Source organism: Macrotis lagotis, chromosome 2, assembly GCF_037893015.1.
Source record: "Macrotis lagotis isolate mMagLag1 chromosome 2, bilby.v1.9.chrom.fasta, whole genome shotgun sequence".
NCBI lineage: Eukaryota > Metazoa > Chordata > Mammalia > Peramelemorphia > Peramelidae > Macrotis > Macrotis lagotis.
This window is the reverse complement of record NC_133659.1, coordinates 223,255,440-223,274,331: the sequence shown is the minus strand read 5'-3', so window position 1 is coordinate 223,274,331 and position 18,892 is coordinate 223,255,440. Positions and strand designations below refer to the sequence as shown.

Sequence of the window (18,892 nt, the reverse complement as noted above, 5' to 3'; positions counted from 1 at the left end):
TCACTTTTTATCCCTCTTCTTCCATCTGAGATTGCACCTAGCCATAGCCTTTGCAGAAAAGAAAGTACAGTAACACCTTACTCACTTATCTGGAGGTCCATTATCCGGCAACCTCAGCTATCCGGAACACAGCCAAGAACCCGGAAGTAAGCAAAAAAAGGCCTCTGAGCAGTCAAATTAGATGTAATAAAGTCCAAGAAATATAGCCTAGCATTCTACTCATAGAAGAGCCATTCAGGTGCTTACTCTGAGCCTATTTGCTCTGATTTTAGACCCAATGACAAGCTTGGTTATCTTGTTTTCCAGCCACAGAAGATAAAGGGCAAATTAGAACAGGGGAAGAGGGAGGCACAGGAAAAGTTAGGCACGTTGACAGGACTAAGAAATGACAGCTTAAGGGGCAGCTAGGTGGCGTAGTGGATAAAGCACCAGCCCTGGAGTCAGGAGTACCTGGGTTCAAATCCAGTCTCAGACACTTAATAATTACCTAACTGTGTGGCCTTGGGCAAGCCACTTAACCCCATTTGCCTTGCAAAAACCTAAAAAAAAAATGACAGCTTAGATCAAGGGAAGATAGTATGAAACCATCAGGAGTGGATAGGAATTCAAATATCATAGTAGTTTCATTCCATTTAGTGTAGGAGCAACCTTTCTACATATTTTAATAATCTCACAGAGCATATATACCATAGTTCAATATAATTATTTATATTCATAATGATAAACTCAGTGTTAAAGTTAAGTATTTTCAACATTATCAATACAGGAAGACAAGGATATGTTCAGTAGTACACTTAAGAAAGATTTCCTTTCTAAATGATTAAATATGAAATTTAGTTTTAAAATGGTAAGGGGCCAGCTTCATTTGTATGGTTACAAACCTCCTTCCCTGGCAGTGCCCAATAAATTAGAAAGCACTGTAGATAGAAATGCTGAACGATGTGCAATTAGGCACAAGAACAGCCAAATTGACTTGCCTAACCCCTGACAGTATTGCAGTTGGATCTAAGGCTTTAGCTCAGTGTCATCTGTCCTGCTTGCAAAGGCACTTCTTTTGTGGTAGAGGAATGCCTTTGTGCCACAAACATAAGGTGTTTGGGGTTTAGAAATTTTTTTGTTTTGTTTTTAATACTGTTTTTATCTTATGGTCATGTAAGATGACAGCAAAGCCTTACACATTTAAAAATAATTCTCATAGATGTTCCACACACTCTGGTGTACGGTCTCTTTCTCATTTCCCCTGTATTTTTTTAAGTTAAGGGCTCCCCACAAGAAGTTTTCCTACCAGAAATTCTGGGAGTTATTAAACCACTGTGAGGGCTAAATGCTCTCACCTACTCCATGTTAACTAAACACCAGTCTCTCTCAGTCTGGCAAAATCAGCCTCTTGAGGTTGTTCTCAAATATGTGTATGTATATATTATCATGTAAAGTTGGTAAGAAGTGGGCAGTGGGGGACCTACCAGAATTCTTTACATGCTCCTAGAGAATTCAGGAGATACTGAGTGTGTGTGTGTGCACATGCTTATATGCCCTGAGAGGAAACAGCTGTATTTGAAGATGGAAAGCTGCTTGTTTTCAAGCACAAAGCTATATTCACTGTAATGGTGAAAAGCTGCTGCTACATTAATTCTAGGTCTCTTTAGACCAAATGAGTCTTGAAATACCTGGCAATTTTAAGGAATTAAATCAGAGCTGAATAAATCTAGAGGAAATCCCTCTTTACTATAAATCCAGGATATTCATTTTGATCATATTTCCCAGATGTATTGAAAATAATGTTGCATCTGTGTCCCAGAACTCTGTAGTTCTGCCAGCAGTGCCACTCATTTCCTGTACAGAACCTATAGAGAGATCATTGGTAACTTTTTAAAATTCTTTTTTTTTTCTCTCCTTAGGCCCTATCAGTTGGCATCTTCCCTTATGTGCTGAAACTTCTCCAAAGCTCAGCCAGAGAGCTGAGACCACTTCTTGTTTTCATATGGGCCAAAATTCTAGCTGTGGACAGTGTGAGTAGCCTTATAGACATTTTATGTGTAATACATTTTAATTGATGTTTGCATTTTTCTGGAATTTACTAGGTTTTTTTAACCTAATCTTAGGATGTCAATGTCAGATATAAGCATTAGAAGGCATAAGTTCAGTTAAAATGGACTTTTCTGACTTTTTAAAATATTCAAACATTAATTTCACTTATAATTACCACTATTGCCCTCTTCCTTTTCCATGATTTCCCCAGCTCCTTTAAGACTTTACCAGTTTATCTATCCCCTTTCTCTCTTTTGAATTTTCAAGTCTTTCTCCAATGATTGTTTCTTTTTTATCTACATACTTCTGTCTTCTCTCTCTTTGAAAGGTAAAAAAAAAAATTCATCTTAATTATGCTATACTCATGAACTGCTATCTCATGGATCTTCATTTTGCATTTTTTGAAAGAATGTTCTGTATGCTGTCTCCATTTCATAACTACCCAATATCCTTAACCATACTCTGCCTTCCACCATTGCTGAAAATATGCCTTGAAAAAGAAATTATGATTTATTGATTAGGAAATCATCCTCAGTCTTCATTCCCCTCTGTATCAGTCTATACTACTGACCACTCCTTCTCTTGGAACTCTTTTCTCGCACTGCTCTCTCTATTTTTACTCTTCTGTCTCCTCTTTCAGGATTATACTCAGAGTTTAGATGGGTACTTTTTTCTTATACTCTCAAGGAGATATCTATATGATTTCATAATCTATATCTCCACCCCCATTTTCTCCTAGATCTTAAGTCTCATATCTCTAATTCCCTTATTGGTTTTCAAGCCCTCATTCATTCTATAAATATTTATTAAGAAACTATTCTATAATATTCAGGTTTTATTTTTATTTTTGTAGTGGTTGATCTTATTTGCATTAGGTAGTCATAGTTTTGATTTTTTTCTCCCCTGGCTCTGCCAATTTCACTTTATATTAACACAACTAAGTCTTTCCAAGTTTCTCTGAAACAACCACCACAAAGCAATCAAATCTGAATGCCGAGAAATTATATAAAACAAATTTGTCCACAAAAAAGAGAAATGAGAAGACAACTCTCTTACCCCTCTGGAGAAGATTAATAAATAATGTTGTTTTTTTCCTATATGTTGAGACATTTTGGGCTATTAATTCATCTTATTTTTTTTCTTTTTAAAAAATTATTTGTTACAAGGGAGTGAGAGAAGTATGATGGTTGGATGTATTTAGGTAATTTAAAAAAGGAATAGCTATAAAAATCTGTATTTAAAAATATTCCCAAAAGTATTCATTTAGCCCAGTGAGCAATCCAAGTAAGACAGTGATAGAAAGTTCCCCCTATATAATAAAATGTTCATTGCTGCATTTTTTGTGGTAGGAAAGCTCTGGAAACAAAGTGATTATACCTGATAAGGAAATTGCTAGAGAAAATATGCTTATAAATGTATGAGTTGATAGGTATGAGAAATTCAGAAAGGCTTGAGAAAACTAGTGAGAATTTTTTCAGTGTGACATAATGGAATCAGGAAAATATTATACAAGTTTATAAAAAATAATATGAACAAAATACCTTTTAAGGCATTCAAATACTCTAAATGTAATGATCCATCTAGGTACTAGAGAAGGGTTGATAAAGTACATATTTCTTCTTCTCTTGAGTTGTGAAAGAAGGCTTCAGAATGTTACTTTTGCTTTCATATTATGTTAGCTGATTCTACTTAACTATTTTTCTTTGTTATAAGAAAAATGTCACTGAGAGTGAGGAATGACTGTCTGTCCAAAAATGACTGTATGGTGGGAGTAGGGGGCTGGAGGGGGTATATAAGGTAGTAGTAAAATTTGGAATTTAGAAGAGAAACTGCGGGGGACAAGTTATTGGGTTTTATTTATTTATTTTTTCAACTTCATGTAAAGATAGTTTTCAACAAAAAAAAATTTTGGTAAGGTTTTTTTTTTAATTTTATTTATTTAAGGCAACAGGATTAAGTGATTTGCCCAAGGTCACACAGCTAGGCAATTATTAAGTGTCTGAGATCAAATTTGAACTCAGGTCCTCTTGACTCCAGGGTTGGTGCTGTAGCCACTGCGCCACCTAGCTGCCCCTTTGGTAAGGTTTTAAGTAACACATTTTTCTCCCTTTTCTCCCCATTCCCTTACATAGAGAATAACTTAAAATAGGTTATATGTGTATAACTATGCTAGATATATTAACATATTAATCAAAATTGTGAAATAAGAATCATAATAAAAAGGAAAAACCATGAGAGGAAAAAATAAAACATAAAACATTTTAAAAATTTTAAATAGTATGCTTTGGTCTGCATTTATACTTCACAGTTCCTACTCTGAATGTGGATGGTATTTTCCATCACAAGTCCTTTAGAAATTGTCTTTGATTTTTGTACTGCTGAGAAGAACAAGTCCATCATAGTTGATCATACATTTGTTTTTGTTGATGTGTACAATGTTCTGGTTCTGTTTATTTTGCTTATGATCAGTTCATGTGAGTCTTCCCAGGTTTTTCTAAAGTCCTGCCCCTCATAATTTCTTATGGAACAATAATACTCCATCACATTCATATACCACAATCTGTCCAACTATTCTAGGAACAAGTTATTGTGCTAGACACTTATGAACAACAGTTTCAGCTTTCAAGCAAGTTTTTGGTTAAAAAATTGTAGCAGTTCAAGGTTTTCTTGTGGGAAAAAAAAATAATCTGGGTTTGTTGCATACACTACTAGACTAAAGTGAGGAGAGACAGTCTGGTAATGATTAGGAAGCTAGTAGTCCGAGTCAGATATACAGGCCTAAATTTGGTTGGTAACAGTGGTAACAGAAAGTATAATAAAACTATTTATAGCAAATTGACTTTATATATTATTATTTTATAGTTTATATATGATATTTCCTTCAATTCTCATATAATGGCCCTGTAAAGAAAGTTATTTTCCTTATTTCACAGATGGGGAAACAGGATTAGATGACTGAAGTGACATATGACTTTAGAACTGGTGTTGTTTGCCCCAAATCAGTGTTTTTCCCCACAAAAGATAGACCTAGGTGAATTTTCATTTGTCTATTTAAATACCAAAAGTTTCTATTACATAAAACATCTCAACTTAAATTTTATTTATTTAAGGCAATGGGATTGATTGATTTGCCTAGGATCACACAGCTAGGCAATTATTAATGTCTGAGGACAGTTTGGAACTCAGGTCCTCTTGACTCCAGGACTGGTGCTCTATCCACTTTTCTCTGTTCTTCTTCCCTCTCCCAGTTCCTGCTTCTCTGGTAACTAAACTCTTGTAGTGTGCAGTAGAAAATTTATATAGCCTCCTCGTCTGGATATAATTTGTGTTAGGAGGTATATCACAAGACTACAGATGCCTCTGTAGGAGAAATCTGAGAAATTCAAAGGACATGGCACTTGATTTCATAGGGTTACTGAAGAAGGAAGATGAGCCAAAGATGACCTTTGATTTCCAGCCTGAGGAAGCTAAGCTAATGAAGGTACTATTAACAAAATTATTGGTCAGTAGGATTAACAACCTGAAAAGCCTAACAGACTCTAGAGTCTGAAGTAAACTTAACAAAATTCAATGCTACTTCAGTCAACTTGGAGCAATTCTTAATATCTGGAAAGTTATTCATTACATTCAGACAAAATATCTCTGCCTTTCTAGTTCTGTCATTCAGGGTCAAGCAGTATTAAATCTTTATGATACTTCACATGACAACCCTTTGAACTCTTGAACACCATGCTGTTCTCCTTAAACCAAGTCTCCATGCTGATCCTCAGTTTCTTTAGCCACTCCTCTCAAGGACATTTTCGAACTTAAAAATGTCTCTCCCAAAATGTGGTACTCAAAACCGAATATAGAACAGCAGGGAATACAGCACAACTACCCTTCCCTTGCCCTCGACACTATGCTTCTTACTAATGTGACCTAAGAATGCACAAGCTTTTTTAGCTGCTAATATCACACTTTTGACTCATATTGAGCTAGGTTTTGGACATGAGCTTCTTTCTAACTATAGCTCCTTCCTTAATAGTGAAATTGATTTTTTTAAAGCTTAGTATAGGACTTTACATTTATCCTTATTAAACTTCATCATACTAGCTTGAGTAAGGATCTTATATTATTGTGATATACAATATATTTTTAACTTTGTGTGATTTGAAAATTTGATGTCTGCCATATACCTTCCTTTAAATCATTAATAATAACTTTGAATAAAGTAAACTCTGCTCCTGTCATGTACCTGGAGACTGTTTTCTAATTTGACATTGATCTATGTGGTTATAGTAGTGTTTATTGCTGTTTTTCATGCTTGCTTTGCTTTCATCCCAATACAGGCTGCCCCCTTTCAGCTTCTAAATACTTAAAGGAAAAACTAAATTGATTACAAGGAAATACAGACACTAAAACTATAATAATGGAGGGCTTCAGTTTATCTCTATCAGTCTTAGTTTGAATCAATTTAAAAAAAAACTAAGAAAATAGTTAAAGAAAAAAAGAGAATTTTAGAAAAATTAATACCTTGGGGAACTATAGAAAAGTATTTGAAGATTATACATATTTCTTGGGAGTTTTTTGGTATCTCAAAGAAATTAATCATATCTTAGGTCACAAATATCTTAATGAAACAAAAATTATATTAAATAGAAAGCTACTTGAAAAAATTTCTAAAAATCAACTGGAGGGGAGGCTAGGTGGCGCAGTGGATAAAGCACCAGTCCTGGAGTCAGGAGTACCTGGGTTCAAATCCCAGTCTCAGACACTTTATAATTACCTAGCTGTGTGGCCTTGGGCAAGCCACTTAACCCAATTTGCCTTGCAAAAAAACCTAAAAAAAAAGTCTAAAAATCAACTAGAGACTTAAAAACTTCATGCAAAAGAATTGGGGTGTCAAAGAACAAATCAAAGAAATGATAGATTAATTTCATTAAAGATAATGAGAACAATGTAACAACTTGTCACCATTTGTTGGATGTATTATAAGTAGTTCTTAAGTAGAAATTTATCTCTCTCTTAATTTTAAAAAAGAGAGAATAAATTAGTAGTGCAATGAAAATTACCTAAAAAGCAACAAATTTTAAAATCCCAATTAAATATCAAAATAGAAATTTTGAAAACCCAAGAAGAGATTAACAAAATTTTAAAAAATATCTAACTAATAAATAAACTAGAAACTTAAAAAAAATGACATAGGTAACCTACTTTTATTTTTTAAATAGAAAAGTAAAATCTCAATACTGATATTAAAAATTAAAAAAGAAAACTCATTTTGAAGAAGAAATTGAGGAAATTATTAGAAACTTTTACCTAGCTGTTTGCCACTAAAATTGATACCCTAAATAAAATAAATGAATATTTATAAAAATATGAAATCAAAAATTATTTGAGCAAGAAATAGGGAATTTGTACAAATTTCAAAGGATGGAACTGAACAAGGGCTTTTAAATGAATTCTAATTTTAAAAACTACAGGACTATATAAAGTCAAAAGTTTATTCCACAAACATTCAAAAATATTTCTGATATTATATAAGCTTTGCATAACTAGACAAAGAAGCTATCCTATAACATTTCTTCTGTGATACAGTTATGGTCTTAATATGTAAACAAGGGATAGTAAAACAGAAAAAGAAATCTATAGGTCAACATATCTAATGCATATTGTAAAATACTTGCAAAGAGGCTAGAGCAAAATACCACCAAGATTATATACTATTACCAAGTTGAATTTGTACCAAGAAGTCAGGACTGCTTTAATATTGGAAAATTTATAATCTTAAGTAACATTCCAATAAAGTATAAATATGTATGTATAAATATAAAATCTTATTAACAAAATGGACAAAAATCCTGTGGTTATGATGAAAAATGTTCATATGATTATAATCAGAAATAGATACAGATAAAGCTTTTAACAAAATACAACTCCAATTTCTATTTTTTTATATAGTATTTAACATGGGAATAAATAGCATTTGTCTAAAACAAGGAGCTACCTTATAAAAAAACAGAGATATAAAGATGTTCATTGTCATCCTTTTTCTTTGACATATTTAGAAATTGTTACTATAGCAGTAAGACAAGAAAAAAGAAATTGAGGGGATGACCATAGGTAAAGATGAAACATAGCATTTTTTGCAAATGACATGATAGTATAAATAAAGAACCCTAATGATTCAACTAAAAATTAATTAAAGGGCACCTAGGTGGTGCAGTGGATAGAACACCAGCTCTGGAGTCAAGAGGACCTGAGTTCAAATGCGGGCTCAGCCATTTAATAATTACCTAATTGTGTTACCTTGGGCAAGTCACTTAACCCCACTGCCTTGTAAAAACTAAAAACAAAAAAATTAATTAATTTGCAAGATTTAAAATACGAAGAGCATTAAAAGAGGAAAGCTCTGTACTTAGAAAAGTATTTAACGGCAGCTCTTTTTTATAGTAACAAAATAACTAGAAACTAAAAACATACCCATTAGTTGAGTTATAGCTCAATAAATTATGCTATATGACTGTCATAGAATATGATTTTGCTATAAATAATGAAATCACCTCAAAGAGACCTATATCAATGAATAGAGAATGTAGTAAGTAGCTCTGAAGAATTTGTAATTTAATATTAATATGAAAAGATTTTGAAATATATTTATAAACTGAAAAATAATGAAATAAACAGAACAGTTGGCCATTTTTTTTAAATTAAAGATTTTGTTTAAGTTTTACAGTTTTTCCCCTAATCTTACTTCCCTCCCCTCATCCCTCACAGAAGGCAATTTGTCAGTCTTTACATTGTTTCCATGGTATACATTGATCCAAATTGAGTGTGATGAGAGAGAAATCTTATCCTTAAAGAAGAAACATAAAGTATAAGAGAGAGCAAGATCAGGCAATAAAATAGCAGGGTTTTTTTCTAAATTAAAGGTAATAGTCCTTGGTCTTTGTTCAAACTCCACAATTCTTTCTCTGGGTACAGATGGTATTCTCCATTAGACAAAGCCCCAAATTGTCTCTGATTGTTGCACTAATGGAATGAGCAAGTCCATCAAGGTTGATCATTGCCCCCATGTTGCTGTTAGGGTGTACAGTGTTTTTCTGGTTCTGCTCATCTCATTCAGCATCAGTTCATGCAAATCCCTCTAGGCTTCCCTGAATTCCCAATCCCTCCTTGTTTGACATACATATACCACAGTTTGCTAAACCATTCCCCAATTGAAGGACATTTACTTGATTTCCAATTCTTTGCCACCATAAACAGGGCTGTGCCACCACAAACAAGGCTGTAGTTGGCCATTTTTTACAATGACTACAGAACTATAAAAACAAGCAACTTTCAAAGTTCTAAAAACTCTGATCAATACAGTGATATTTTAGTGATCCCTTTTCTTTTTCTCCTTCCAAACTGTTGAGGATAAAATGAAGAGAAAATAGATTTCTGCTAATTTAGAAAATAATTTTTAAAAAGTAGAGAAATGGGGAAATGCTATTGATATGGAAATTTGCGTGCACTTTTAGGAACAGTCACTATAATTAGTATTTTATTAACTGTTCTACTAGAAGAGACCTTTCATGGGGCGATGGAAGGTAATCTGTAAATGTTTGTAATGTAAAAACAAAACGCACAAATAATTTTTTCCTAATGTAATACAACTGATTACTTGCTAACTTCACTTTTTTACACCTTGAGTATGGTTTGTGTTTTAGCATCTAATTTTGTGTTTAGATTAGTTTTATCTATCTTCAAGCCAAACTGAAAATTTTCTTTTTGTAATGAGGTTTAAGTTTAGTATCCCAATGAAGTTGCAAATAGTCTGAATTTATTTCAGTTTTAAGAAATCTGGTTTAGAATTTCCTCTTGGTTTCATTTGTTTCCCAGAGATCTGCTTATTTCTAGGGACAAAAATATTCAAGTAATATGCTGCAGTACTCCTTCATTTTTGACTACATGTGGGAAAAATATGAGGGCACTGTCTTTAATATTTTCATCATACTGAACATGGCTAATGAATTACTTTTGAAACTCAACTGGAAATGCCCCAACCTGTAAAGTTCTTTAAGTCTCTAAGTGCTGCTTTTTATTGGCTGAATTTCTTAACTAGCTTGAGTATTTGTTTGTTTAAAAGATCTTTCTGCCAATAAAAATTTTGAAATATTTCCTGTTGAAAAACGAACCCTGTACTTTATTCCTCCCCTTATCATAATTTTCTTTGCCTTGCTTGCTTATGATTTGTGTTTGACTAATTCTGCTTCACAACCCTTTTTCACATCTTCCTACAATATGTTATATAGCTGATGAAATTCTTTAATTGGTCCTCTAGCACTGAATGAGTTGTAAATTTCAGAATTGTATTCCAAATTAGCTCTTTGTTTCTAAAAAAGGAACATGTCATCCTGAGGGTCACTGGTTCACAGCTGACCAGAAGAGACAAAGAGGAGTGTTTCTACTCAGAATTGCTGAGTGAGAGATAGTAGTCCCAAGTTCCTGAGAGAGCCAGGCCCAAATCCCAGGCCATTATCTCCCTGTTTTACTGTGAGCTCTTAGAGGAGTCAGTTGTTCTGGATTCTATTGTTGATTCTTCCACTAATGGACCATGTAGCCTTGGGCAATTTATCCCACCACTCCAAGCTTCTGTCTTTTCATCTGTGACCACTGAGGAATTGGATTGATGATCACTGAGATTGCTTCCATTTCTAGAATTTCTGAAATTCTTTGATCATAAGAAGGAAATAAATATCTATTATAGGCAAATGTCAATTATTCCCAGAGTTATACCTATCTCGTTCTTCATTCCATCCTTCATAAAATTTGTGGCGAAAGCATCTCTACATCAATCCCTCAGTCCAAAACAAGAAGCATTTATTAAGTACTTTGTATGTTCTCTGTTGTTAATCAAGAGTCATGTCTGACTATTTGTGAGCTTATATGGAATTTTTGGGGGGCAAACTCCAGGTCTGGTGCTTTACTGGGCCACCTAGTTACCTCCTACTAAGTACTAAAGACAGGACACTAAAGTGTTTACATTCTCTGAGGGATGCAACATTTTATGGGATATATGTACTAGGATAAATGCATACTTACTTGGAATGAGGTGTCCTAATAATTGGAAATGAGGAGGGAGGGATCTCTTAATAGATGTGACAGCTGTTACATGAAAAGAACTGGAAATTTATGAGGTTTTTTTTTTTTAATTTTAACCTCTTTTTTAAAATCCAATACTAAATCATTTTGATAATTGCTACTTTATAATATAGTTTGTGGTCTAAAAATGCTGTTCTCCACTCATCCCTAACTCTTTTTATAATTTTTTTTTTAATATTCTGCAGTTTTCTTCGATACATTCACTAGGACAAATTCTAATGTAGAATTATTTTTTGTTTTACACACACACACACACACACACACACAAATATATATATATATATATATATATATATATCAAAACATAATAATCCTGTGCCTATACTTTGTAGGATTTTTAGCATAAATGAGTGTTGTACTTTGTCAAAGACATTGTCTTCATTTCTTGAGTTTTAATTTTTAACATGATCATTTATATTGATTGTCTTTCTGTTGTTTTCCTGTCCTTGCAGTCTCATATAAATCAAACTTAGTTATGCTGAATAATTTTCTGGATGTTTTACTGAATTTTTTGAATGATTTGTAAAAAGATATAAGCAGTAGAACAAAAACTAGGAAACCATTGCTCTCTCACAGTTTTGGACAAATCTAATAGAAAGATAAACAGGAAAATTTAGAATGGAATGTGTTGGAAAATCTAGAACTTCTTAAAAGACTTATAGCATCTTCCAAATTGGAATGCTAAAGAAAACATTTATTTCTCAGCACCACATGAAACTGTTATTCCCCCCCAAAAAAGGCCATTGTTTATAGAAATAGATCATTGATTATTTTTAAAAAGACCATTTTTGTTCAAGTGGTAGGGGGAAAATCTAGATTATAGAAGGTTAAGAAGTGATTAGGAGGTGGCAAAGTAGAAGCTCATGAAGTTTGGTTGTAAGTTATTGCATTGAGAGGGGTATTCAGTTGTGGTGGTACATTCAGGCAAATGTTTGAGACCTTTTGGATAAATTCATTTTTTGCTTATGAACTTTATTTATCTTGGTATGCTCAAAAATAGCTGAACAATAACAATCTTTTGAGTTTTTTAAATTAGGAAATGTGTGTAGTGGAGAACTGAGATCAGAGTCTATGAATGATGAAATATGTGGACCCTACTGAAAATGAAAGAAGCGCAAGATACCCAAAGTAGCAGATGTGATCCCAGGAGAGTAGGAGCAATCCTGATGGAAGGACAGATAGAGAAGCAACATCAATGGATTTCTGGACCAGAAGATTTGTTTTGGTGGATCATGTTTTACTGAACTCAGAAGGAGAGGGACCATTAAGGAAAGTGGAGAGATTGGCCCATTTATAGACAAAGAGAAAAATACCAAGGACATAAGGAGAAGTTGAAAATTAGGGAGAAGAAAAGAGATGATTAAGGAAGAACACAGAGTGAATAAGCTGAAAGACTCAAATAAATGTGTTAATGTACACAAAAACAGGTACCTTATCCTCTGAGAGGGGAGTCACTCAATACTTGTTTCCAGAGCACTCAGCCCATAGATGGTAAGGGGGTTAGGGAAACCTGCAAAGGTCTCTCTGCTATCCCTGGGGAGGACTCTGTTGCTTTTTCCATACCCAGATGCAGGTTGTAGTCTAGTGCCCCATACTGCCATAGTGGAGCAGGGGCCTTCCTTACAGTTCCAAGGCAGAGGAGAGTGCTTGTGGCCATCCACAGACTAGAGTACAGACCAGAAGAGCAGTCATAGCTTCTCATAAGACCTTGAAGGAATTGAGGTCCCTGGAGATCTGGGAATGTCCTTGAAAAATAGCTGCAAAAACCCTCAAAAAGCTTGGGAAAGTGTGTCTTCCACCCTAGAAGAACCCCACCTTAATAAAGAGTTAAAATGAAGTCATAAACTGGGGATATGAGCAAACAACAGAAAAAGAATTTGACTGCAGACCTTTAGTTAGGTCCCATGGAGGATCAAAATACACACTCAGAAGATGATGAAATCCATGTTCCATGTCCAAAGCCTCTAAGAAAAATATGAAATGATCTCTTCCCTTTTCCTTAAGGAAAAAATAAAATATAAGTAATAGCAAAATTTCATAATAACTTTATTTAAAAATTAAAGGTAATAGTCTTTGGTCTTTATTTAAACTTCACAATTCTTTTCTTTGGATTAAAAGGTGTACAATGTTCTTCTGGTTCTGCTTATCTCACTCAGCATCAGTTCATTCAGATATTCCAGTTTCTCTGAATTCCCATCCCTCCTGGTTTCTAATGGAACAATAGTGTTCCATAGCATACATATACCCCAATTTGTTCAGCCATTCCCCAATTGATGAACATTCACTCAATTTCCAATTCTTTGCCAATACAAACAGGGCTGCTATGAACATTTTTGTATAAGTGATGGTTTCACCCTTTTTCATCATCTCTTCAGGGTATAGACCCAGTAGTGTTATTGCTGGATCAAAGGGTATGCACATTTTTGTTGCCCTTTGGATGTATTTCCAAATTGCTCTCCAGAAAGGTTAGAAGAGTTCACAGCCCTACTAGTAATGTATTAGTAAACCAGACTTCCCACATCCCTTCCAATATTGATCATTGTCCTTTCTGGTCATATTGGCCAGTCTGAGACGTGTGAGGTGGTACCTCAGAAATGCTTTAGTTTGCATTTCTCTAATCAGTAATGATTTAGGGCAGTTTTTCATATGACTGTGGATTGCTTTGATTTCCTCATCTGTAAGTTACCTCTGTATATCCTTTGACTATTTGTCAATTGGGAAATGCCTTGGTTTTTTTTTTTTAAATAAAATTGACTCAGTTCTCTATATATTTTAGAAATGAGTCCTTTGTCAGAAATACTAGTTATATGCTCAATGTAGAAAGGGATGTGAGAAATCTGGGACACTAATAATACATTGTTGGTGGAGCTGTGAACTCATTGAACCTTTCTGAAGAATAATTTGGAATTATGCCCAAAGGGCAACAAAAATGTGCATACCCTTTGATCCAGCAATACCATTACTGAGTTTATACCCCAAAGAGATTATGAAAACATCACTTGTACAAAAAAATTCATAACAGCCCTGTTTGTGGTGGCAAAGAATTGGAAATTAAGTGAATGTCCTTCAGTTGGGGAATGGCTTAACAAACTGTAGTATATGAATGTCATGGAACACTATTGTTCTATTAGAAATCAGGAGGGATGGGAATTCAGGGAAGCATGGAAGGATTTGCATGAAGTGATGCTGAGCGAGATGAGCAGAACCAGGAAAACACTGTACACCCTAACAGCAACATGGGGGCAATGATCAACCTTGATGGACTCACTCATTCCATAAGTGCAACAATCAGGGACAATTTTGGGCTATCTGTGATGGAGAATGCCATCTATATCCAGAGAAAGAATTGTGGAGTTTGAACAAAGACCAAAGACTATTACCATCAATCTAGGGGAAAAAAAAAACATTATCTTATTATGTAATTACCTAGCTGTGTGGCCTTGGGCAAGCCACTTAACCCCATTGCCTTGCAAAAAAAAAAAAAAGAAGAAAGAAAAAGAAATACTAGTTGTAAAAATTGTTTTACAATTTACTACATTTCTTTTGATCTTTGTTACAGTGGTTTTATTTGTGCAAAAACTTTTTCATTTAATATAATCAAAATTTTCTAGTTTTTTTTTTATTTTTTATTTTTTTGGTTTTTGCAAAGCAATGAGGTTGCGTGGCTTGCCCAAGGCCACACAGCTAGGTAATTATTAAGTGTCTGAGGCTGGATTTGAACTCAGGTACTCCTGACTCTAGGGCCTGCTCTCTATCCACTGCACCACCTAGCTGCCCCCTTCTAGTTTGTTTTAAGAATGTTTTCCATTTCTACCTTGGTCATAAACTGCTTCCCTTTCCATAGATCTGATAATGGTTATACTCTCAATAGGTTATAGAAATCTGTCTTACCCTAGAGGAAAAAAGAAGAGAGGAATGGGAGAAAGAGGACAGGGAGAGGGAAGGTGGGATATAGGTGAAAGAAAAGAGAGATTATGGGAGAGGGTAATCAGATACAACACACTTTTGATGGAAAGACAATAAATGGGGGTGCAAAGGAATAGGATGAAGGGAAATAGAACTAGCTGTAGCAACTATGGGGAAAAATTATTGAACCAACTTCTCTGATGGCCTTATTATAAAGAATGTGATACATTCCAAAAACAGCTTTGTTTTTCTCACTTTATTTTTCTTGAGGTTCTCTTTCTTTGTGGGGGAGGGGGTGATTATATTTACTTTCATAACAAGACTACTGCAGTAATGTGAAAAAATAAATTAATTAAAGAAACAAAGATTAGGAAATAATCTTAACTCTCCTAGCAAGAAAGAGGCAAAGGCAAGATATGGGAGTAGTGAGTAATCACTAGGCCTCAGTCTGTCCTCCTGAGTTCAGCAAAACATGATCCACCAAAATACAAGTTTTGGCCTAGAAACCCAGTACTGTTGCTCCTGCTCTCCTGGGGACCACAACTAGTTCCCTCGGTAAATTGCGTTTCTTTCATTTTCATTAGCGCTCAATGCAGGTGGTGTAAAGCAGAGGATGCAACAGCTCCTTTGTGAGTCTAATATCATTCCAGCTGGCAGCAGCTCTGGATTTCTCCAAGGATGCTTGACTGATTATCTCTCATGGTTATCTCCCATCCAAGTACTTCTCTCCTTTATTGTTTCCTCCTCCTCCTCTTCTATTTGGAACAGAAGGGACTAGATTCCAAAGAAGAATCTTGGGGAATTCCCTAGTCACTGTACACTTGATCTTTAGTATTCTGTAAAAGAATTATATTGTATTCTATAGAGATATAGAAGTGATAAGAAGTTGGGTGAGACACAGAGCATCCCAGAAGCCTAAAACCTTTGGGATACCCTGTATATACTTTTATCTCAATAAAACATTTCATCTATCATAGACTGACCTCAATCCTCCCTTACACACATTTCCTAATTTAAAAATAAAAACAGAATATTATTCTTCAGAGTTATTGCCTAGCATCCCATGTTGAATCCCCTAAGCAAAATTTGAATTCATCTAAATGATGTTATGTAACCTCTTATATACAGCCTATGTTATTGAAGAAATTGTAGAAATCAGTGGAAATTTTGCTGGATCCTATATGAATTAATGTACTCTCTGCAGTAGTGAGGGAAAGACAGCAGTTTTCCCTCTCATTCCCCTGCCTCTATTTTCCATCTCTACAATCATAAGTCTTTTTTTAGACTTTCCTTTTGTTTTATCACTTCTCAGGACCTTTGTCAGATTCCTCTTTTCCTTTCTTTAACCTTTTGCTTGTCACTTACCCTCAGGGGAGGTCTTAAGATTTTGCTGTTTGGAGTTCCTTTTTTTTAGGCACCATATTTACCCTGCTATAATATCTCCTTGCTCTGTTTAGAATGTGAACTGGAATAAAGTTAGTCCAATCCCAGTAGAGATCGATTTCCCAATTAATAAATGATTAAGCCACTGTACTGAGAGGTAGTTCCTTACTTTAAAATTATCTGTAAAAATAAGTGTGTCTTAAATAGTTCAGTTCCCATGCTGGTGAATATAGTATCTCAGCCCACAACAATAGATTGAGGACATGTAAAAACTGGAAGAATTGGTCATATCAGTGAAGGTATGTCAACAGATTCCTCAGTTTCCTCACTGAAACTATTTTATTTAATTTAGAATGAATATCATGTGTGATTTTTTTTTCATTTGTTGGTAACATTGAAAGCCAGGGTATAGTAGCCTCTCCTTAGCAAGTATACTACTTAAGGTAGTTTGCTCTTTATTGAAGGACCTCTAATTGAATTTTGTTTTTATTAAAGAAAGAGATATTTGCACCTATCATAATCCTATTCTATTAACACCAAAGCACTAATATCTCACATCTGAGGAAACACAAAATAGTTTTATTCCATTATTTCCAACACTGTAGTTGTGCCTACCTGGGGTGAGGCAACCGCAGAATTTCTGATTTATTAGAGAAAAGAAACACCCTGGAAAATGAAGTGTACACATTAAAGGGTATTTGTTTTTAGCTTCTGAATTATCAGTTTTGAAATTTTAAAATGTCAGCACCTTCCCAAAATGAAAAACCAGAAGAGAAGAGGAAGAGGCAGAAGATATATAACTTGCTACTTATTGACTGCAACAATGTTGTGGTCGCATCAGTGTAATGTTGTATTTGTCCATTTGGTCCATCTTGTCTGCCTGGTAAATTAGATTGTGATAGTGGTGGTGATTTTATAGATTATCCTTTTAAAAGATTAATGGGAGAAACAATGACTGCAGGGTTTGCCCTGCAAATGTACGTGAAGTGTTATCCTAGTTGCTCAAGGCAATCAAGGGAGGCTGTTTTTCAGTGTGTTGACTGAAGGGTGCAGTGATTAATGGTCAGACTGTACTGAATCACTACCACTGCAGTATTGGACTGGAGGAGGGGGAGAAGCAGGAATCTGGTTAGCCCTTGAATATATTCCCACACTTGGCATATATTTAGTATAATAACATATATAAATAGTCTAGATCCTTGCTTCAAAAACAGATTCATTTTTTAAACAGCTACATAAAGAATATTTCATTTCCCCATTCCATTTATGCCTCTCTTTTATACTTACTAATGATATAAAACTAAAACAACTGACTTGAGAAAGCTGATGTGTTATTGTATAGCAGTGAAGACAGTAGCACCATTGTATTCCCATCCTCTGTACTTCATTTTTCACTAGTAGTAATATTTGACCTGATGTCCCTAGGCAGATGTAACATATATTGAAAGAGGTTAAAGTTAGTGGCTACCACAAAGTGTAAGTTAGAAATCAGAAATCCAAGTTCTTTCTGTGGTACCAATTTTAAATATTACTTCAAGGAACTGGGGCCATGAAACTATTAATTTAAAATTTTTTATTTTTAAATATTATTTATTTAAGGCAGTGGGGTTAAGTGATTTGCCCAAGGTCACACAGCTGGGTAAGTATTATATGTCTGAGACCACATTTGAACTCAGGTCCTCCTGACTCCGGGGTTGGTGCTCTATCCACTGCACCACCTAGCGACCCCTAATTTAATATTAATAATGTGGAATGAGTTAGCAGAATGACAAGTGTTGAATCCCTGGTACAAGCAAAGTCAGACTATCACTACAAAGCAGACCAGAAAAACTCCCTTGAAGGGGTGGCTAGGTGGCGTAGTGGATAAAGCACAGACCTTGGAGTCAGGAGTACCTTGGTTCAAATCCTGTCTCAGGCACTTAATAATTACCTAGCTGTGTGGCCTTGGGCAAGCCACTTAACCCCATTTGCCTTGCAAAAACCTAAAAAAAAAAAAAACTCCCTTGAAGTTTGGCCTCTATTTGGGCCACAGTCCCTGTTCTTCTAATCCTTTTTTGATTCTAATTATCTAATCTCAACTGTGCTCTCTATTAGTAGACAATCCTTTTATTCCCTTACTGACTTATATGACTCCCCACAACACCTGTTAGAAGCTTTCTCCTCTCCTTAAAGTTTCAAAGCAATCTTAGTAGATGACTAGGATTTCAGATTTTCTGAGAAAATTTATAGCATTTAAAATGAATTAGCTTTCTCTTCTCCTCTACTTCATACCTTTCTACAACTTCACCCTTCTTTTCTTAGTCCCTTATGAAAAGGTAACCTATCTCCTCACCAAAGACAAACGCCCACCCTATGTTCTAATTCCAAGACCTTGCTCCTATCAATCATTCCCTTTCTTTTTTTTCCTTTTCTAAAGAAACTCTACTTGCTCATTACTCTTCTTCTACCT

The 18,892-nt window shown here is 34.7% G+C and overlaps 1 protein-coding gene across 8 annotated transcripts in view; it reads left to right on the top strand.

Annotated features, from left to right (window-relative positions):
- The window catches only part of RPTOR (regulatory associated protein of MTOR complex 1), a 552,432-nt gene that overhangs the window by 355,986 nt on the left and 177,554 nt on the right, over positions 1 to 18,892 (top strand). For all 8 annotated transcript variants that reach the window (XM_074224960.1, XM_074224956.1, XM_074224957.1 and 5 more), the window contains exon 13: positions 1,899 to 2,009. In XM_074224960.1, coding sequence (XP_074081061.1) covers positions 1,899 to 2,009 — 111 coding nt within the window. The remainder of the gene's footprint in view (positions 1 to 1,898; positions 2,010 to 18,892) is intronic.